The sequence below is a fragment of the Leuresthes tenuis genome, unplaced genomic scaffold, assembly GCF_036924035.1.
Source record: "Leuresthes tenuis unplaced genomic scaffold, fLeuTen1.0.hap1 SCAF_24, whole genome shotgun sequence".
Taxonomy (NCBI): Eukaryota; Metazoa; Chordata; class Actinopteri; order Atheriniformes; family Atherinopsidae; genus Leuresthes; species Leuresthes tenuis.
Window position 1 is genome coordinate 5,645,621 of NW_027325378.1, and position 23,147 is coordinate 5,668,767.

The 23,147-nt window shown below is 40.1% G+C and overlaps 1 protein-coding gene across 4 annotated transcripts in view; it reads left to right on the forward strand.

Moving 5' to 3' along the window:
• Positions 1-23,147, forward strand: part of LOC140284737 (A-type potassium channel modulatory protein DPP6-like) — a 236,913-nt gene that overhangs the window by 60,342 nt on the left and 153,424 nt on the right. Inside the window, exon 1 of one of the 4 annotated variants that reach the window (XM_072378721.1) lies at positions 19,336-19,743. The exons of 2 other annotated variants lie outside the window; for them this stretch is intronic. In XM_072378721.1, the coding sequence (XP_072234822.1) occupies positions 19,573-19,743 (171 nt within the window). In that variant the 5' untranslated portion in view covers positions 19,336-19,572. Of the gene's footprint in view, positions 1-19,335; positions 19,744-23,147 lie in introns of those variants that run through there. One more of the 4 variants, XM_072378718.1, reaches the window with a different exon arrangement.

The window sequence follows — 23,147 nt, forward strand, 5'->3', positions numbered from 1 at the left end:
TATTAACTATGGCTGTAATACAAATTCAATTCAGAGGCCACATTGAATTAAGGAAATGCTGAACTGCTTGCTAATCAAAAAAATGCAAAGCTATTTTGTAATGGATTTGTACTACATTACGATTGTGTTTTATTTAGTTGATTTTGAGCGGTATGTTTGGCTCCCTGTTTTCCACTCAGCAAGGCTTGTTAAAAAGTTTTGCAGCAGCCTGGTGTGCATGCTTTTTTTTCTTCTTTACAGTAGTTTGAAATCTTATCATGGTTTTCATTTTAGGTCTGTTTCTCCCCTTAAGCTCAGCAGTCTTACCTGGCTGGCTCCATTCATTCCCGTCCTCAGAGACAATATGTTGGAATTGCTCTCTTCAGACCAGAGGGACTTTTTTCATTTTGTGTCTTCACTCTTTTCTCGTAATCTTGGGGAATTGAAAAGACAGTGCTCAATATTGGAATGAATGGGTTTGAAAAAGGTTGAAGTGGAGAAGCCTGTCGTTTTCCATTAATTAATAGCTCAGACACAATATTGGGTGTTTGTTTGATAACCTTATCTTGTCTTATCATGTTAAATTAAATACAAGCCGAGCTCTGATTCAAATTTAAAAAAGTTGAAACTTGCGTATGTATCAGAAGTTTTGAAAAGATTGGTGAACATTTGAGACATTTCCTGACGGGTTTTGTTTATTCATCAACATAATTCAAGACTAGGAACTCAGTTGTGCGCTCAGTTAATTTACTTCTTTTGCTTTCATGTTTGAATTGCACCTAATCACATGGTCTGCTGAGTCTGTAAACGAGAAAATACGAGCAAATTAAATCCAAGCTCCGTGTGTGGACTGAATGCTTTTCGTCCTGGGGCAGCTGTAACCGGCTCCATGGAATGAAACGGTTGACGTTGAGATGGTAAATGTTTGGACAGCATCTGAATCAGGTCTGTACGTGGACTCAGATGTACCTGCTGAACTTTTACAACATAATTTGCTGAATTTGATCTCAGATGCTGCTGAACTTTAGAGTTCGTTTTCCACCTGAATAAGCATGAAATATATTACAATTATTTTTTAGATTGGTGTTCCAGGCATTTTCTACCTCAGCTGAATATAAAAATGATTTTTTTTTTATTTTGTAGAGACCATATCCACTTCTCCTGTTTTATGACCAATGCCCCCCATGTTCTCTGATCTGCTTCTACTTGCAGTCCATTTTACTTGGACTGCCTTCATACACTTACAAACACTTTCTCCACTGAAAATTAAGAACCTTTCTGTAGTCGAAGGTGAATTATTTCTTCAATTTCCTCTGAGGTATTTCTTCTGACACATCTGCTGAAGGAGGTAAGCTTGAGACTAAATGAAGAAAGTTCAGCTTAAAGGTTTTTAATCAGTCATAAAATCAGAACTGTGATGTAAATTAGGCTAATTTTCCCTGGAGGAGCTTTGTATTCCCACTTATTAATTATCCAAACTATAAAGGCCTGTCTTTGTACATCTGTGGCAGTGAATCTTTTAGGGATAAAGGAGCACACAGCTAAAGAGTCTGTGTTGCTCTCTGCTGTCACCACCAGAAAGTGACTGAGGTAGTTTTAAAGAACGAGTTCAAACATCAGACCAAACGGGTTCACAATGACAACACAAACATGTTCTCCAGAAATGTTTAGCCTGTTCTCCATGAACCAGCATACAGTTAAAGGCAAAGTTTAAGTGAGACAGTTGGGAGTGCTAAAATATGTGATCATAAATGAGATATGTTCAATTGATATTTTTAAATTATTGAATTTGTGAAGGACAGTGACGGATGGCACATTGTTCCAATTCACCCTGAACATTTGCAAACATTCATGATGAACCATCACAAAATGTCATGGCAATCCTCTCAATAGATAAAACTTCAAATCAAATATTGTATTCAGGTCCCCTATGGGTGCATTCAGAAATTTCATTAGAATTCCTGCTTTACATGAGTGTTTGAACAACATGTCATGGTTGTGCATCCAGTAGTTTTTGTAAACATAGGTGCTGTATTTGATGAAAGGTGTTCTAAGAAGAACTAATTAGGGCTTCATGACAGCAGAAAGAAATATAAATAGTGTTTTTTTATATATGTAGATGTATTGTATTGTTATGTATTGTTTTTTCATGAGCTGACTTAAATACTTTTACTTAGGAAAAAAAATCATTATTTGATGTTTTGGGTGATTTTGTAGAAGAGAATATGAACTAAACATGATAAAAGAAATGAATGAAGGCTGTCACAAAGAGGGAAGCCCTTTGTGACAGCCTTTATTGCTTCCTTCATGAGGAGTCACACTGCTTCCTCTTCCAATCCTGCTTACTCTCAGAGGAGGAAGTTCACATAAGAGTCATTGTACCGTCCCTGTCTCACAACGAAGGCAGGAGGCTGCAGAGACACCTCCGTTCGAGGTAGTGAGCACTCAGTGGGAGGCGGGGCAGATGGGCAAGAATCCACCATGTAAAGCTCTAAGCTATCAGTTTGTGGAGGAGAGACAGTATTCTGGAACAATTAGTGTTCTGTACTGGCAGCTAGAGGCAGGTTGTATCTGTGACAACAGTTAACATTATCCACCCCAATATAAGATGAATAAATAATAAAAAAGCTAGAGATGCTGCTACAGCATGTTCAGGTCAAAGCCCATATGAAGCCCTACACCAAAGTTCTCACTGACACCCTATAGAATCCAAATCTAGTATTAACATATAGTGATTATTAGTGCAACGTAATTTACTATTACTAAAGTAATAAAAACAATAATTAGATATCATATGTGATCTTCACTGAGGAGTGAATATTTTAAATAACTATGCACATGACACAAGATTTTGAGGCTTTGTTTCTAGATGTCATGTATTATACCTGCTGATCTTAACTGAGACGACAAAATATTAAACATGGAAATATGTATTTGAGTGGCAGATTTTTATCACATACGTTTTTTTTCAACTGACATTAAACAATTTAGTCAAATTCTTTCGGAAACGGATCCTTGTGATTTAAAACACAGAAAATAATTAGATAGAGCTGTAAGCTACACCTGTGGATGCCCTGTTTTCATGTTAACGCCTCCTTCTCTCTGAAGCACAGCATCATCATCATTGAGGTTTAACTGGATTCTTGGTACAAACATCAGTGCACCGAAGGAAACAAACGACTAAACGAATGTGGTGGTTACTAAAATTACTAAAAGTTACTAAGAGAAAATTGATTAACATAATTTGTTAAAAAGAATATAAATTCTCATGTGTAAGACTGCAAACTTTAGACATGGTAGAGAGAAACGAGTGAGCTAAAAGTTCACTTTAATGGCTTAATGACAGTCTTAGATGGGGAGAAAAATTCAGTATATTCAGATAAATGATTACGTTAGTCTTGATTTAACTTATTTTCCTCTTTTTATTAAACAATGAACTATACATTTGACTTTTTACAGTGGAACCCCTGTAGATGGCGCTCTAGGTGACCACTTACGCTGCTCGTACGAAGGACTGCCTGAGCATCAGAGGAACAAAGACAAACACTGAAGGCTCTGTTTGGTTGAAAAGACACTTTTTGCTCCTCTTCCCACTGATTTTAACAAGAGGCCGGTTTTACAGAGACGCTCAACCCCGCTGATTTGATGGATTGAAGTTTGCTTGTGATAAACGGTGATAGATGGTTAGTCCAAGAAATTTTTGAGAGTGCATTCCCCTTTCCAAACAGTTTCCACAGAAGACTCCTCTGATGTTTCCGTGTAACAAACCCTCAGCCGCGTCTGATTAATCTCCTGCCACATCTCCGCACACCTTGCTATTTTTGCAAAACTCAGCAGGATTGTTGGAAAATTGCAAAAGTTGTTGAAGACAGCATGTCCTGATGCCAGTGACAGACGTTGGGTTTCAGATATGGTTCACCGATCCAGTAACGTGGATCAGTACGAGCGCCAGCTCTGACCATATTGTGCTAATGGGATTGGGTATCCATGCATACATTCATTCAATCACAGCAGGCTGTCCATTTTTCAGTGCCACAACTATTCTGTGGGCTTATACACGGTGTTGTATGCAGAATTTAAATCAGGGGAAATTATATTAGATCAGTACTGTGTATTGGCAGATACCCAGAGGTGGTCTTGAAATTGCTATCAGAGTGAAAAAGATGGATTGGTGCATCCCTGTTAGATGATGCGACAAACACTTTGTTGTATTCATGCTGAGGCCTCTTAATTGTTCCAATAGATGAAACCCAAAGCTGTTATTGGAGTAACTGATTATATTTGTGAATGTTTGTTTTGGAGGAGAATGAGCACACTCTCTGAATTCTTTTTTTCTGCTTGTTTCTATTGTAACAAAACCCAAGAGAGGTTTGGTTTGCCATGCTTGCATTCATGTAAGCCTGGCAGCCGCTTTGTTGTTCCCTTTCTCCTTAATGAAGGCACCCTTGAAAGTTTGCAGAGTTGGACCAATATTGACCAAGCAAATGAAACTCGATAGAAAACTTCCAGAACTTTCTCATAACAAAAGTTAGTTCTGCCCTGAAGTAAAGCTTTCTGTCTTTTTCAATCCCAGCCCAGTGCCACTCTCGTGGTCTTTCTCTGCTTTCCATTTACTAGCTGTTAGGCTTGAGTTTAACCACTTTGGCACTCTGGCTTACCACGCTGTAGCTCTAAATGTTGCATGAATTTAGATTGATCCTGGGCATGACTTTATATCAATCTTCCAAAAAGTTTGGGATAATTTGCAAAGTGCAATTCATAACACGAATATATCACCACCTCTTTAATACAGCCCATCAGAAAGGCTGAATAAATTGATCTGTGGATTGGTGGACAGCAGCAGGAACCTCATTTTGTCACTGCTGTGCAGATGCGCAGACTCTGGTAAAAGTTACTTTGATATCTACTAACTTAAGAAACAACTTTTCTGTTTGGTTGCTTCTGTTTGGCTGTTGGATGCCTGGTGTTTATTTTAGGGGAACAGATGATTTTGTTTCCCATCTGTTCTTGAATTCTCCCTCACTCCTCCCTTCCTCTGTCTTTGTGTCTTTTGCCCACCTGCCTGCTGCTAGCACACACGCACACACACCTTAGCCTCACTAAGGCAGTGATGAAGATGTAATGTGCTCTGTTGGACTGTGTTTGCTGGCAGATGCAGCTCTCATGGCCGAACCAACAGCTTACATTTGAACCCCCTATTAAGTTCAGATGCAGAACCTGCCAAAAAAACATCCTCATGAGGCGGAGAAGCTTAGTGAGGAGGTGAGAAAGGTAGATGGTAGACTGAGAATTAATCTGGGGGAGGGAGTGTATAGGCAAGCATGGACTGCAACAGCTAAAACAAGTGAGAGTTTGAGAAGACAACTTGTCTTGAAGGGACCTTATTCTGATTGATGAGAAAGATCGAGAGGCTGAGAAAAGTCAAACAGGGATAGGCAGAGTTCCGTGGAGGGGATAGAAGAGCAGCCGGAGCACAAAGAACCCGTCCTGGCGAGTGGATCACCGTGCATCTCTCTGAATCCTTGTCGCTGTGTGATTGATTGGCTAACGTGGGAGTGTGCTTGGAGTCTGCCAAGCAGCTGATAGGAGGGTGCTGGGCTCGCGGAAGAAGGCTTCACTAATCCTCCCACTTTCAGTGAAGCCTCCCACTCATTCAGGACTTTTCTGCAAGTGAGGGAAAGGACAGCAGAGGAGGAAAGTGTTGTGGGGAGCTTATGCTGTTGCTTCAGTATGTCAATGCTAATTGTCACTCAGAGGATTGATACCACCATCTCCAAAATGGTAAGGCTGAGACTGCGCTCGCACTGTAGTGTGCTTACTGAAGAATTGTTGAGCTGGACCGTGACAGCAGACTTTTTTCTTTTATTACTCTTTATTTGGCCCAAATGGTTTGCATGTTGCTTTTTAACAGAAAACGGAGTTGTATGTCTGCATGTTTTAGCTGAATTGTTGCCATTTTTCTCTGTTTTATTTAATGACTCTTTGCAAAGGATATTTAAGTGTGTGCTGTCACGACTCATTTGAATGAAAATATCAATTATGGTTTGCTTTTTAACTGAGCATCTGGTCTGTCGTACACAGACATGAGTAGTATTCAGGGTGGGACCACTGGACTGCGTCTAGAGTGCCTGAGTACAATAGCAGGACAGGAGCAATGTTGTTGATGACTAGCGCTGCCCCCCCTGGGCTCTTGTTCATAACTCACTCAACATCTCTCAAGGCCCCTGAGCTAAGGTGGACATTAAATCTGGCTCTCCACCTATCTCATAACGTCAACCTCCGGCCACTCGTGTTCTTCTTTATTTGCTCGTCTGATCGCCACGTTTGAACCCTTGAAAGCTCATCAAAGTAGCTGGGGGCCAAAGGTGAGTCAATGAGCTGTGATTTTTGGGGACGACGTGTTTGCTGGTTTCAGATCACTCGGGGGAATATAGGACCAAAGTGTTTCAGGGGTGCGTGGTCGATGATGTGACTGTGAAAGTCCTACAAGAATTTATTAATCTGTTAAAAATACTGCTCAATAATAGCTCTCCAGGGTTTCTGATGCTTTCAAAATTTTAATTTGATTATTTGCAGATTTTTCACTCATTGTCAGTTTAGTCCTTTTAGCTGACCGTTTTCAGAGGAATATGTTTTGTTTGTTAAGCTACTTAACACTCACTTCTGAATTATACAAACATATGAAGGTCAACATCAAGGGATGAAGTAGGGTTGTCTCTTCATAAAACTTTGCAAAGAACCAATTTATAGTTGTATCTTTAGGCACTTTGTTACTTTGCAGCCTGTCACAAGGCCCATAATCTGTCCTTTTTATCAATGATAAAAGAGCAGCTCACAAATTAAAAGTCTGTGGAGGCTAAAGTGTCCCGAACCAAACAAGTTGGTATGTGACAAGCCGTGACTCAGAATATTTTGGTTAACATGGTTAAAACTTGGTTTTAATTGGAAGATGGATTTTCAAAGCTAAAGACAACTGTATCTAGTTTTGAGAAGAAAATCCATTAACCCTGCTGGAAATGATTTTAACTTGATAAAACTTGTTATGTAATAGTGCGTGCTAAAAAACTCATTAAGAGTATTCAGCAAAGTTAGTGACGGCTTGAAAAGTGTTTAACGGCCGGTCATGACTCATCCCATTACACCTGTTCAGTACCAGTGAAATCTGTTTAAATGAAGAGCCCAAACATGAGCTACTTCACAGCTGGTGTGGCCTCCCTCTTACACAAGGATCACTCAAATTAGCAGCAAGTGAAAACCAAATCCTCTAATTATCTGCAACATATAACCAGCAGGGCTAAGCTTGGGCCTGAGAAGCAGCAAAAGCAGCAAAATATTTATCTAAATGGAAATGGCACTGTATTTGCCGCTCTTTTGTTAGAGTAGGGCTTGACCTTTTATAGCAATTGGGGGTTTGCTGCTGCTTGGATGATAGCTCAGATTCGCAAACCAAATAACAGAAACAGCCAGGTTTCTATTTACTAGTTAAGAATAACTACAGATGTAGAAAATCAGTGACTTTTCCGTTGACTGATTTAAAGTGCATAAACAAGGCTGCGTTGTGTTGCCAGATGGTGGTGGCAGAGGCTACTTTACTAGTAGTTGTAACTGAACAGAAGACATAGATATCCTATTTGGAACAATTGTGTGGACATCCACTTGAGGAATTATTTTCATCTCTTGAAATGTGTGGGACATTATATAATATCTGGAAAAACACCAGTTAGTGACGTGATTTTGTTTGCCTCCTCAGACCAGAAACAGCTGGTGAGTCACATCATTTTAATTTTTCCAAGATGAGATGTGATTCAAAAGTTATGATTCAAAACCCCCTAATGTACATCATCATGTTGTTAAAACAACAGGTAAATTCACATTACCTTAGTTTATTAACTTTTTCAAATTTTTACTGATTCCATCAAGTCCTCTGACTCTGACCGTCGGTTCTGTAAATACTCTAAATATGACTCATAATTTCATCCTGTAATGCAAAGCCTTCACAAGTGATACAATGTATAATAAATACACCTCATATGAGCCATCCTGCATGACATTATTATTAAGTCTTTCAGCAAGCCACAAAGTCCACATAAAAAGGAAGGAGGGCTGGTTGGAGATGAGATTGAGGCTAACATCCTTTCTGTCATGGCACAAGTGCACACGTCACAGCAAAACTTTGTCATTTCCTGGTTGGCTTAAGGTTATAACATCACTTGGTTATGCTTGGAAATCAAAAGTACTTGGTCAGAGTAAGGAATCCCTGTTAGATGATGCGACGAGAGGTGGTCACAAGCAGTTGCTCAGGCCTCTAGAGGTTGCATATTCTTTAAAGTGTAATTATAGTTTATATCTGTCTGTTTGCATGAAAGCACTTCTGGGAAGGAGGACAGGTTTTTTTCCAGTCACATTTTCGAATTCACTTCTTCTAAATATAAATCAAAATTGACAATGGAAACCTGGCTACTATCCTCCCAAAACTGACCCCCTGGGTTGTTTGTTGATGAAGGCATCAAAGACCTGTAATTACATTCAATGAATATGCAACCTCTGGTGGCTGTGAAAGTAGCTCCATGTGATGGGTAAAAATGGTGTCCATTCAAGTGACAGTGGTGTTGTGCAACAAATGTATTTTAGTCCTCACAGCGATGTTTTTCATACCAAATAGCCTGTTGCACACCAGTTTGGTTGAACTGAACATCCCCTGCTCTGCCTCATTTACAAAGTTAGAGACTCCAGCTTCAATCAAGAAATCATTGTAGGTGTTTTTATATTAACTCCATCAAATCGCAACCATCAATCATTTAATTTTTGTTGGGTGCAGGTGGAGGCTCATATTTTGACTGCAGGCTTAATGCTTAAATCGGGCAGTGCGGTATTGTAGGTCTGGAACTGTCTCGGCAAAAACTCAGATGTTCTCTTGGAGTTTATTCATTTGTTTATTGCTTCATTGACTCTGTATTGAGAATTATATTGTCTTTCTAAGTTGAAATGTCAGTCATTGCCTTCAGGCTTCATGCTGATTCCTATTCCTTCTCATCCTCTCGGTCGTCTGAATCCAGCAGTATCAGCACGTTTCATCAACCAGTCACCACCAGTACACTTCAGCTTTGACTCATTGAATCCATTGCCCTCATGTTCCGGAGCCTGGCTTCACCCCTTTGACACTTGCAGATCGGATGATTTACAGCCCAGCAGCAGCCTGGCCTGTCGGAGGGTTTTGATGGGCCAGATTTTAATACAAAGCTCCGAAGTTCTCGTCTTACCTCCCCAGGCGGACATTACACATCACTCCACACAGACTCCACATGAAGATCTCTCATTTCCAACCTAATCTGTCTAATTCCAATCATTCTGTAAAATTTAAATGGTTTCCAGCTCATGAGCTATTGTCTCTGATGGAAATTCCTCACTTCAAGCACCATAAATGCTTTACTTGCTCAGTAAGATATGGGGGGGAAAGTGCAGTGGCGCGTAGGAATGAATTTTAATGACATTTTGATGGAAATACAAATGTTATTGGAAAACACTTTTCTGTGGTATGTGGCAGATTAGTTCTGTAAAAAATGTGGGAAATATTAGGGAAAAAAAACAAGATTCTGTATTGATCCTTGTTGAGATGACAGATGATTGACTGCAGCACGCAGCAAAAGCTGAAAAATGAATAAGTGATTTTCTCTGCAGACATTTGTCTCAAACACAGCTCCTCTATGACATTTAAATCCAGCTTTCCTTCAAATAAATCAATAATTACTTTAAATGCACATTTTCTATACTTTTTTTTTTGGTGATTCACAAAACATTTTCACTTTCTGAGCCAACTAAACAAAAACACAAACTGACTGGAGAAATGCCCAATGTGAAGTTAGAATTATTGATTAATTTGTGTTAATTGAAGCCGAGGTAGACCGATTCTGGCCTGCTCGCTTGGCACCAAGTCAAGATTGAGACTGAAAATCTGCCACAAAAACAACTTCAAAAGCTATCATGCGATGATACAAGGTTTTTGAAGCAAAACAAGTTTTTTTTTACATTTGTGAATATGAAATGTTTGTGTGTATCCGCATGGCAGGTTTAAGTAGCAGCAGCCTACATGAGGCACATTTATCAGAACCTTTTATGCTTTTTGGCCTCTTTGTCATTCATTTCCTATCCTCTCTGGCCTTCTTTCTGTTGTTTTCTGTTCAGACCGTGGTCATTCTTTCTATAAACCTCTCACTGTTATGGTTTGAGGACATCTGTAGGGACATATAAACAGTGGAGCTCGGGTGTGTGTCTTCGCCGCAAAATAACAAGAAACACAATAACGTAATAAGCAAGGGAGCTACAGCTAGATGGCAGAATTTTTTTTGTATTTTAAAGCTTCTCATCTGGTAACTCTTCTAATGAACCCCTGGTACAGCTTTAAATCAATTTAATAGGAAACAGCACATTACTGGACTCATTGTGAACAACCAAACATGGTTCAAAACAACAGAATTAGAATTGTAATGAGAGCAAAACAATAAATGTTCCATCTGAGATTGGAGTAATTGGGCTTACTGTGGATGTACTTGTCCAAAAAGTGACGGTTTGGTGTAAAACCCTGGTTGACTACTATTTAACTGCACATTTAACTGTCTTTTTCTTCTTTTTTTTTTTGAATAGAAAAGCAATCAGACGTGTACTCTCAGCCATAATTCTTGCTGTTTGGCTCTCTGTGATGTTGCATGCTGTCAGTGAGGCTAAAATGAAAACTTGTCTGTTTTCTATGTTGTGGCCACCAGACCTCATCACAATAATGTGGTCAGAGTCACAAGTCATTCTACCCAACCAAGTCCAAATGAAACCTCACATTGTCTTCTAACGGACACTCCTTGCTTTGAAAAGTCTCATAAAGCCCAGCTAGCCAAGCAGAGAAGTGTGTAGCGTTGGGCATCTGATTGTACATCACTTCTTTATATCAGCATGAGCTGTGGCACCAGGCTAGAAATTAATCGGTCAGAAGACGACACCAAAATTAGCAAAATATGGAATTCAGTTGAGTTCTTTTGGACAAGAAAACAGGTAATATGTAAGTTCACATGTCTAAAATGTAGTTTCCACACAATAAAGGCCCATGAAAAGACTTTACATGACATGTTGTTTTGTATAAGGAAGTGTTCAGGTGACAGGGTTGGAATGTCTTACCATACTTTTATTTATATCTACAGCTAACTTTGTTTTTTAAATAGCTAAACCAAACCAACCATGACTGACAGCCAAGTCAGAGCCAAACTTTGCTCTCTTGTGTGTCTGAGATGTAATGTCCCCATCCTCCCCATCCTCCAACCTTATCAATGTTTTGGAATATCAAGCAGTTGTGCAATATCACATTTGTGACAGTTTGATGACATGCAAAACATAAACATGCTACAATTTGCAAATTGAAATGTATACTAACAGGGATTTTGGATCTTTCTTTCACAATTTTTGATCATGCTTGGCTGTTCCACGTCATAAAAAAATGTGGTTTTGTTACATTTTTGAGAGGTAAACGTTTGCATATAAGGATTTTCTGTTCCAGCAGGTGTTGTGACTTTATCATTTCTGCTTCTGAAATGCTCCCTGTAAATGTATGATGCCACGTTGAGCATAGGACAAAACCACGTCACAGATAAACGATTTCGAGGAAACGCATACATAGGTACCCTAACACATACAAAATGGATAATCTACTCACTTTTATGGGTCATTTCATTCTTAACACAAAAATCCTTGACTTTGCTGAACCTGAGGGTCAAATTTGTTAAGCCATTCAAGTTACTGTTATGCCACAAACAAGCAGACTTGATAAGGGTGTGAGTGGCTACTAACAACAGATGTGTGACTTCTTTATTGAAATATGTGATGATCGTGCTTACTCTTTACATTTCTGGATCATGACACTGGTCCAGAACCTTCTGTAAGGAAAGCTTTAACCAGATCCATGTCCAAGCTTGAAATGGGATTTTGAGCATATTTGATGGGTTCTAAATTTGTTTTTATGCTCTGGACTGAACCAGAGAAGTGCCCGTCTTCTGCACAGAAAAGGCCTACCAGCTTATCGCATCAATCATCACAGCAACCTGTTTTTAGATTTGTAGCTAATTTCTTTGCGCAAAAATGTTGAAAACATTTGAGCTGAGCTGATTGGCTCTGATCGGGAAAAAAAAGTCAAACCTGCTTCGTTTACCACAGTCCTCCTTTCACATGAGGCTCACAAGACTTTGATTGTCAGCTTGCTGATGTGTTTCATTGTTTAGGACTGTGAATAGTGTACAAAGTCCATTAATTTATTCAAGTCTAACATGTTGTAAAGCAAAAATAAGAAAATCAGTTTTAAACTTACCTTATAGACCGCCATGGTTGTACTCTTCATCCCTCATTTTATGGTAAAGGCTGATATTCTGAAAAATGAGGGCAATGTCGGCATCATAAAAACCTGTCATGGTCTGAAACTCTGAAAATATGGGTTTTATGGCATTCCTAATAATTTCAAGTAGGAGGTAACACACAAATGAGGAAAAAAAGCCATTGTCCATCTCTTAAATGCTCCCTTGAGCTCTCTTTCCCTTAGCAACAGCTATCTCAGGCATGTTAGGTGCAACGTGTGTAAAGACATGCTTTTATATAAACAAACCTAGTTAACTATGTTGCATTATTCATGTGGATATTCTCCACCCAAACTGTACACTATAAATAATGCAATAAGGCCTCAATGTTTTTAACTCTCGAACATTAAAATCTAAGGGAATCGCCAGAAATGTTTAATCTAGTTGTCACCCAAGTTATCCAGTACCTTACAACACGATTGTAACACCCTTTAAATTATTTAACAGACAGCTATTAACTATTTGCAGTGATACTGCAGTTTGCAGCATTTCCTTTAAAAATCAAACATCTATCAACCTCACACTGTAACCAGTCATTTTCAGTTTAGGATCCCCCCCCCCCCCCCCTTTTTCAGTCCCTGCTGCAGGATTTTGTTGGTTTATTGCTGAGCCACCAGAATGACAACTCAACCCTCAGCAAACAGACTACTTGGGCCACCATCTCCACCATACGTGAAATTATTCTGCTGGCTCGGTCTGTGAAATGAGATCCAAGTCAACAGAAGAGCATAAGATAACTGTAAAGCATTTTTTTTCCCCGCCCTTCCTCCCTCCCTCCCTCCCTCCCTCCCAGCCTTGCATCTGCAAATTACCTTTGTGCCTCTAACACTTTATGTGCTCGATGTTTTCACCCATCGTTACGGCTCATGCTCACTCGCACCTCCTGGCTGTTTTATATTTCCCCCCCTTCAGCCCTCTTTCCTGCTTGCGCTGTCCCCTCAAATTTCCAGGGGACTTTATCTCCCCCGTTTCAAATAGGATTTTGACTCAGTTTGCCATGCCTCATGTCACTTTCCAGGCGAATTCTAGTTGATATAGACGCATCATAAAACTGCAGAATGAGCAAAACAGGATTTGTCAGAACTTTTTCCTCTCTCTTATTTGTCTTATCTGTGATTTGTTTCTCCTTCGTAATGCTCCGATTTTCCATAAGAGACTGCCTTCTCCCACCCCCACCCCCTCCCGGCACCAAGCAGATGGGGGTGTCGATCAAAGAAAGGTGTTGCAGTCGAATTGGTGTTGAGGCAAGTTGGTGGTTTTGCTGCGGAAAGTGACAGTACCTATTAATTTGGCCATTTAATTTTAAGTCTAACAGCGTCAGGCTCCAGCACCTTCAATCTCCCCCTGTCATTCACAACAAGCCGGCAGCCACAAACACAGACATGCGGTCGCCAACACACAAAGAAGTCGCAAAAAGGCTTTTAATTTAAAGCAGAAACTTAGCTTGGTTCCCTGAGAATACAAGTACTCTGGAAGAGGCTTTTAAATCAATCAGACTTATGCCCAACCACTTTTTAAACTGTGGCTGCAACATCTTGGCGATACTTATGGACAGATGTCAGGGTGTGTAAAAGCGCTGCAGTTGCAAATTGGGTTCCCTTGTCATGAAACGCACCCAAATATCTGAGGTAATAGCCACATTGATCCTGCCTTTGCAAAGCTGCGGATTGAAGCTGGAGCTTTATGACAGTCTTCTCAGCGAGAAATGGACTGCAGCAAAAAAATGTGACTGCGTAAAAATTCATCAGTTCTGTCTCTTTCTTGCCCTCACCTTTACCTTTTCTCCTGCCGTGAATGCCTACACCCATCACAGCTTCGGTCGAGAGAATTTCTTCCTATATAACAAGGCCAGACTTCTCTTTTACCCCACATGTAAGTGGAAAGATTTTCTCCTCCTCTGAGTTTTTTGTTATGTCCGCTTGGCTGATTACTCAACAGCTATATGTGTGTATGATATTAGTGAAGCTGCATCATACTTAATTTTTTTGATTGATTTATTTTTATTCTTTATTTAAAAAGTTGGTTCATCAAGCTGATTTCAGTAGATTTGATGTTCCATTTTGACTGGAACTACTTTCTATGGCTGCCACTATATCTGATTATCGAAATCCAAACACATTTACACATCACAACATCTATAATAAACTTGAAAAAATTATAGTGCAGATAGTTGATTTTATTTGTACGACTCCTGGGCTTCTTTGGCAGCTGTAGTTTGCACGTTCTGGTCAGTAGTTGGAAGTCATCTTCCCCGTATAGTCGAGTTCTACTCTGTGAAATGCTTGTTCACACGCTGGTAATAAGAGGATATCGCCAGCGTGATAAGATAAGAGGCCCCCCAGCAGGGGGCTCTGAGGTGTTGTTGGGACATTCACACTCTGTGTGTGTCACTGACCCACTCATTTATTCTGACAGTTGTTTACTTATCTGACCAACAAGACTAAGATGTTTTGATTGCAAGATTCAGTGTGTGAATAGTTGTGAAACTAGGCCGCATTGTTGGTGATATCTGAGGCCGTCATAGTCCCCACCTGTCAGTCAGAGCTGAAGAAGCCTTTCAGATGAGAGGTAAAGCGTCTGCAAGAACTAGAAAAGAAGTGCAAATGAATCCTATTCAAGGACTTAGTATTAGTGTATTCACAATATTATCATATGTTTATCATCAACACAGTATTGATATTTAATTTCTTTTTAAACCATCAGTCAGTATATCGTACCATTCCAACTTTCTATCAAAGAAATAGTCCCTAAGGCATTTTTTAAGAGATTAGGGGCAAAGTAATTGGTTGAACTTGCCCTTTTGATAAAACTCCTTTGAAATGTATTCCTCCAGTATCATAGATATTGATCCTTCTGTTTAATTCATGTTACTTAAAGCTAGTCAGAATGATTGACCAGCTCCCTTGGCACACGTTAATTGCTCTCTAGCAGACCCGCAGCTTAATATGTGCTGCCACTGAGACAGCTCTTAGAAGTTCTGTGGGCGGCGGCCCGACAGCTCCCTTTGCCACCCCAGTGGGGCAGCTGCTTCTCAACCAACCTTTCTTTTTATGACGGAAAAATGGATTCCGAGACCGCAGCCCTCCAGAGACGTGAGTGCAGCTTTGAGTGAAATGAGAATCCATCGTAAATCATGCTGGCTGGCTGACAGAGTGGGAGATGTGAACTCATTAGTGTGTGCACAGTTTTTGAATGAAAGCAACTTTGCATGGGTGAGCTGTTTCTTTCTTCAGAGTGAAGCTGCCATTTTCCACCAGATGGAAGTGTCTACTTAAGCTGTGAGGAGTTTCATTTCTTTGTCTTAGTAGATGTTAAGCTTTTGTGTTCAATTGATTTTATGAGTAAAAGAAAAAAACAAGCTTAAAAAAGACATTAATAAGCCTTGTTATGCTTGGTGAGATTTCTCTGGAACCAGTTTTCAAGAATCCTCCTCAGTGGCGCTTCAGGGGAAGGTTGTGTTCACTTATTACTGATATGTCAATGAAATTTGTTCGCCAGGTGTCAAAACATGAAAAGTGAAGCCAATCTGTTCTGCTGTGTGATAGTTAACACTGATTAAAAAACACAGAAGTTATACTGACTTGTTTGCCATCTTTTGTCCTTTCGAAGTCTCAAAGGTCTGTTGTTGTCTCCACTATCGGAGCACTGGTGTCTGGATTAAACCACACATGCCTGCCCTCTGCTGCCCAGATGAAGGGTTTATCTTCTCACTACAAGCTGCACTCAACTCTTCATCATGAAATATTCGTATGAAATATTCTGTGTAGGATCCCGCTCGTTAGAAAGACCTAAGCAGACTGTTATTTCATTTTCCTGATAGTCAGATTTAATCACACAGCCATAGTTCAGAAAAAAATATTAAAACAATCTCTTGAACCTTCTGTCACAAAAGAACATAGAAAACATTTAAAATGCTGAAGGTGAGACATTTTATGACTTCATGAAAATGATTAGCTAATCTTGAATTTGATAGGAGCTTCTCAAAAAAGTTGGGACAGGCAAAAAAAAAAAAGCTGGAAGAGCAAGTGGTACAAAAATTAAACAACTTGAGAAACACGATGGAACTAATTAGGTCTATTGGCAACAGGTTAGTGACACTTTTGGGTGTAAAAAGAGCACTCTCAGAAGTAAAGATGGGCAGGTGCTCAGCAGTCTTCTTAAGATTGAATCAACATGTTGTGGGGAGATATTCTTCAACGTATAATTTCAAAGACGTTAAATGCCCAATCATCTACAGAGCATAATATCATCAAACGATTACGAGAATCTGGAGACATCTTTGTGTCCAAGGGACACAGCAGAAAATCAATATTGATCTTCAGACCCTCAGGCAGCACTGCATTAAAAACGGACAGACAGACACGATTCTGTCCTGGAAATCACTGCATGGGCTCAGAAACACTTCCAGAAATCATTGTCTGTGAACACAGTCCACAAATGCAGGTTAAAACTCCATCATGCAAAGAAGAAGCCATATGTGAACATGATCCAAGAACTGAGCTGTCTGGACCAAAAGCTCATTTAAAATGGACTGAGGCAAAGTGGGAAACTGTTTTCCATACTGGCTTCATCCAGTTCAGGGTTGAGGTAAGGCTGGAGTCTATCCCACCTGCCACAGGGTGATGCACAGGAAACACAAGGACAGGTCGCCAGTCAATCACAGAGACTAACGATACAAACAACCATGCATGATCCTATAGCTAGTTAACCAATTAACCTAACATGCATGTTTTTGGATTGTAGGAGAAGGCCGGAGTACCCAGAAAGAACCTTTATATGCACAGAAAAAACATTCGACACAAAAAGGACCTAACCAGGATGCTGTATAACACAACTGTACCCATGTACAGAAGCTGTAGTTCCTAGATGCAGGGGGCTTGATTCAAGTCCTGGCCTGGAGCCCTTTCCTAAAAATCTTACCCCACTCTCTGCCTCCTTTCCTGTCTGACCTGCTATCCAATAAACAAAGAAGGCCCAGAACTGTTGAGCAGCAAGAATCCTATATCAGACAAGAATGGGACAACATTCCTCTCCCAAAGGTCCAGCAGCTTGTCTCAGTTCCCAGATGTTTGCAGACTGTTGTTAAAAGAAGAGGGGATGCTACTCAGTGATAAACATGGACCTGTCCTGAATTTTTTGGTCCATGTTGCTACCATCAAATTCAAAATTACCCAATATTTTTCATGGAATAGTAAAATGTCTCACTGTCAGCATTCTGATATGTTTGTGTTTGTTGTGTTCGATAATGAATAAACTATTGGTTTATGAGATTTGCAAATCTTTGCATTCTGTTTATTTACATTTAACACTGTGTCCCACCTCTTTTGGAACTGGGGCTGTTGATGGATTTGATGAAGGTCGGTGCTAAAACATCTTACAGAATGACAGCAGATCAGGAGTGTGTACAGTTTCTAGTGGCAGGCTGTTTAAATCTGATCAGATGGGAGGTGTTCTGCTGTCAGCAGGCTACAAATATATAGAGAGCAATATGTGTACATCTCATACTGCTTTCCCCCAGAAGAGTTAAGCCTTTTCTTGGAATTCTGTTTTTAAACTCTCTGAGGCAGAAACCCCAGCATGTTTGAGTTGTTTAGCACGTAGACCGGAGATATTCTGTATCCTGTGAGGCCTTACAAAATCAAATCAGATGACAGATTGTTGGTCTGTTTTGTGTGAAGTGACTCCTGCTCTGGGGCTGCAAATACAGCTGGGTGGTGTGCAATCAGGCCAGCAAGCAATGCAGAGGAATAGTTTGTATTGTTTCTGATTTTTTTCTCATTTGTTTGGAAGCAGTAAATGGTAAACTCACATGTTGAGATTAATTTATTTGCGGATTAGCAGAGAATTTATTTGCTTTTGTTTTTGAGTCATTATTTGGGTTGTTCTCCAGAAAAAATGCAAAACAAGCAATTAATAAGGCCTCTCAGATGTGAGGATTAGATGTTTTTCTTTGCTACAGCACACAAAATCCTGAGCCAGCCCTGATTTCTTAATACATTGGTAGGAAAACAGGACACGGATGCAGAGACGGATGAAACGTGAGCAAACATAAATAAGAATACAGCATTTAAACATAGTGTTTATGATTTTAACAAGCTTAAAAGTTCATGTCTGGTATAAGCACCTTTATTCTTCAACACAGCCTAACCCATCTTAGACAAGCTTACTTGGAATTTCTTGTAGCACTCTTCAGGAATAATACTCCAGGCTTCTTGAAAGCTCCAGGCTTTCACTCCAAAGCACTTCTTTCGATGTTAACTGCCAAAGAAAAGAGGTGTTCTCTATTTTCTGTCCATTTAAGCAACAAAAACAAGAATTTTTTTTGCAAAACTATCACTAATTAAGGTAATGACACATGGACTCTCTAAGTTTGGGTGTAAAAGTCAACTTTGTGCAATTTTAAGGCAGTAAAGGAGCACTTCATGAGCAGAATCAGTGGATGACAGCAAACAAAGCGTTTCACTTGTCTGCTGCCTCACGGCAGCCAGAGGGAGGCGGGGGTGGTGAAAAAAAAAATAAAGTGAGGATTAAAAATCTGACTGAGTGATGTCAGACAGATTAATCTTCTTATTTCATGGTCTATCGAAACCTGTCTCCCTGCAAACGTGGCGGCTTCTCACGCAACTTCCCTCCACATGAGGGCGCTCTTGCTCTCTACATGACATCACCGTCGACCCGCATGGAGGCAGCTGAAAAGATAAGAAACTAATGGTGATATTTGTGCTCCACTTTATGTGCCAAGTCATGATAAGTTTCGACCGCGAGCCGCTAAAATCTCATGTGTGAAGGTTGTGTCCTTTGCAGCTGTTTGGCTCAGCGGGTCTGTTGGGCAGACTTATCAGTCCACGAGCGTTTGTTAGCGGACACTTTTTTTCCCCTCTGCAACAAAGGAGAGAAAGGCGCAGGACCATCCAGCTCAGTTTTTTTTTTTTTTTTGGATATGTAGTGTTGCGTTTAGACAAACCGTGAGCCATTGGAAAAGTGTGGAAACAGCTAGATCGCCGAGACCTAACTGGCGAACGTGAAAGTACGTGCTTTGAATCCTGAACCCTGGGGTGATCTCTCTTTTCTCAGACGAACAAGAGCAACATCTAATTGAGTTAATCCAGCCGCTGCTGACTGACCTTCTCCAACTTTCTTTATAAGCAGTTATTCTATCTATCTTTATTCATTTATTTATTTTATTATTTATTGTTGACGACTTGACATGGCGTCGCTGTATCAGAGGTTCACCGGCAAGATCAACACAAACAAATCCTTCCCCAACCCTCCGGAGGCGAGCCATCTCCTCGGGCAAGGTGGCGGCGGGGAGAGGGCGACGGAGAACCAGCCACCTCGGCTTCAGCATCACATCCGCCGGCACTGCGAGGACGAGGACGTAAGAAACTTGCCCTGTCACCACCTTTAGTCACTCGATTACCATCCGGAAGCACTTTCAGGTCAAACAGAAGCAGCAATACGCTGGCTGCTTATGGCTTGGGAATTGATTAGATTGCAGCGCTAATAATAAGATATTTTGCTTTTAGTGATAACTCCCCCTTTGAAAGGCAAAGTTGTCAAACTGGTGCGTCAACGCTTCAATTGGCCAGCTCATCTGTCAATAAATGACGTGTCGGTTACGTCTCTTTAAACGTCTGAGTGGCGCCGTTTTGTCATTTCAGAAATCTTAGAAATGGTCCGTCGGTGTATAAACGCCACAACCCAGAGTGAGATCACGATTGTGCGCTTTTGTTTCGCAGTTGAATCCGTATTTGGATATCAGGAAGGAACCAGTGGGTGAATTATTAAAATATTTCATGTTTATAAGGGCGGTATTGTGGTGCTGAACTACTGAAGCGGAGGAGCGGGTCGATGGCGCTCTCCGTGGTGCTGAAACATTAAACCAACGTCGCAGTGAGAGGGCAGCTTTTGTTTGCTTACTCTGGTTTTTCAGAATATTTGATGTCTTATTTTATAACACATTTGTGTGTGGGTGACTTCTCTCTCTCTTGTATTAATATTTAACGATATATATATTTAACGAGAAATACCCACAGATGTGATTAAAACTATAGGTGAGAATAATGTGAGAATCTCTGCTTATCTTGTTGCAATGCTGTCAACTGTCAACAGTACAGTTTTATATTCACGTTTTATCCAATTGCATCTGGGCTTGAGGCTTCTGCTTTCCTGCCAATTTACTGGACAGGCCACTAGTCCGTCGCAGAGACCAACTAGACAAATTGCTTCTACAGTCAATTTAGACACAATAAAACCTGACCGAGCTTATCTAAAACATATAAGAAATACACTTGTGTTAAAAATACTTAATTAATCATTTGTTTTTAGTGGCTAAAACGCATCCCAAAACCCAAGATGGAGCAATATTTTGTTGTCTTTATGACGCCTTTGCTGTGAGTTTCAAAAGAAAGAATTGTTAAACACAAACTAATAAAGTCACTCTGATAATACTTGATTCTTCTATCTCTTTAACTTGCTGTTATTATCTTTGCTTAAGGGAACTTTTATTGAGTACACTTGCATATTTTCTCTTTCTTATACCTTTAAATGGCTCGTTACCCAAAGGACCGTCTCCGCTTTTGCTGCTAGCACTTGTGTTGCTAACTCTACTGCTGTAGAGAAAGGTGCAGGAAGTAAAACACTGGTTGAGGTGTGCATGAATTTAACATGAGGTTGATTTATTGACTGGTGGTCTCGTCTTTGTGTTTGTTGGTGCAGAGAACTTCAACATGATCTGAAATCAATACAAACAGTGATGTATAATCCATACATGTCAGCCTGAGAGCGTGGTGGGGGATACTGCAGAGAAGAGGTGCCTTTTGAATACAGCCATTTTATCCAGTGATGCTTACAGGTGGAAGACATGATAGTACGCTCCTGTTGTTTCATTGCTGCAGCTTTGAGTGGCTTTCTATCAGTAAAGTGTGTATATATAGTGCTTTCAGCCCAGTTTTGACCACAGCTCATTTTTAATGTCAATCCAAGCTTTGGCTTCTGTCCAGCTGTGTGGCCCTAATGAGCCAGTCTGGAGGTGACATTTAGATCACACTGTGTGGATGAGAGCTAGAGCCCAGTGGGATGAAGAGCTCATCCAGTGAGTCAGCTTCCCCACAGAGCCACCTCACAGTTTTGATCTACCACTTCACAACGTTAACCCCCCCTTCTCCTCAACCGCCACTCCATCCTTACACAGCGCTTCTGTTTCGCTGTTATTGTACCAGCTTAACTCCGAATCCAGGACCAGACGGAGTGAAAGAGCAAGTTGGGGCTCACCTTTCTGCTGAAGGTCACATTGTTATTGATGGACACTTTTGTACTACCAGATATCAAGTGAGTCACCAGAGGCTCTGCTAGCCTCCAGATAAAAGTACCGATATGAGATGGAAATACTGGGTTTAATTCAGTCGGTCCCAACTTAAAGTTTGGGCTCAGAAAGAGGAACAACAACGTTCTGCTTCCAGTCTGTTTGTATGTGTTGAATATTTGGATGGTAATATTTACATACACAACACACAAAACAAATGTGATCGTTCTCATCAGATGTGTGTAACTCGAAACATCAAAATCAAGGATTTTGTCTTTGGACTAGCATTAAAAATGGCCCCTTCACATGTTGTGAAACGATTCTTAAAAAACAGTAGTTTACAATCTTTTTGAGGTGTTAGCGGCTCCACCACTGATACAGATTTTCCTCTCAATTACTAACATAATTTGACTTGATTTAAAGTCCCAGTATTTCACCAAAAAGATGAGAGAAAAAGTCAGAAAACCAAAACTGACTATAAAATCCTATAAACTATCATCACCTCCAGCAGCTACTGCATTAAAATGCTGTTTAGACACTGATGTTTCCTTATTAATGATATAATATTACATCTATCAGACGAACCACATCATCCCTTTCACTTTAATCGTAACTACATGTTGCTGCTAATACTTGTGTACACTGCTCTGACTTAAGTGGGATTTTTTTTTTTACATTGGTACTTTTACCTCAGTAAATCTTCAGAATACTACTTCCCTCACTCTTGATTATGAGACCTGAATCTGATGCTGCTTATCAAAAGGGTAATGCAGAGCAAAGAATAAGAGGAAATACAAAGATTTGTAAATGACCTGAGTAGATATTTCATTGCTGGAGGTAGTGTTGGACACAGACAAAGGTGGGTTTCTGAGAGTTGTTCATTGTCCTGCGTAACTGTCTTCAGGAAAATTGATCCGTTATGAAAGCTGTCATATAAATGCAAGCATATTTTTGTGGTGTCAAAGTATAAAGATGCATCAAATGGGAATGAATACACAAATACTGTACATCATAACTGTTTAAATGCAATATTGAAGCATAGCTATTCTATGTTATTTGCCACACCTGTAATGAAAGAAATGGTGACATAACATGAGCTCACGCCTTCTGGCGCATTTCTGCACAATGCTTGACGCACGTTGCACTTTGCTTCAGCCAATACAGAGCAACTGTAGATTGACATATTCAGCTAATGAACACAAACTATACAGAAATATGGATTTATTGTCGAGACTTGTTATTTTTGCGATTGCAGTCAAAGATGTGACTTTGTTGCTGTAAATCAGAACAGTGTTATCACATCAGGATGTCAGTTTAAACTTGAATGACGACAGGACAGGTGGACAAAGGAGTTGGTCTTCCTCAAATAGACGATGTATCCAGAACAACTCATTATTGCTTTTGTTGGATTTATTCTCTATTGTGGGTTTAATCCTTCTTTGTCATACCATTTGATAGCAATCTCAATCTGTAATCCA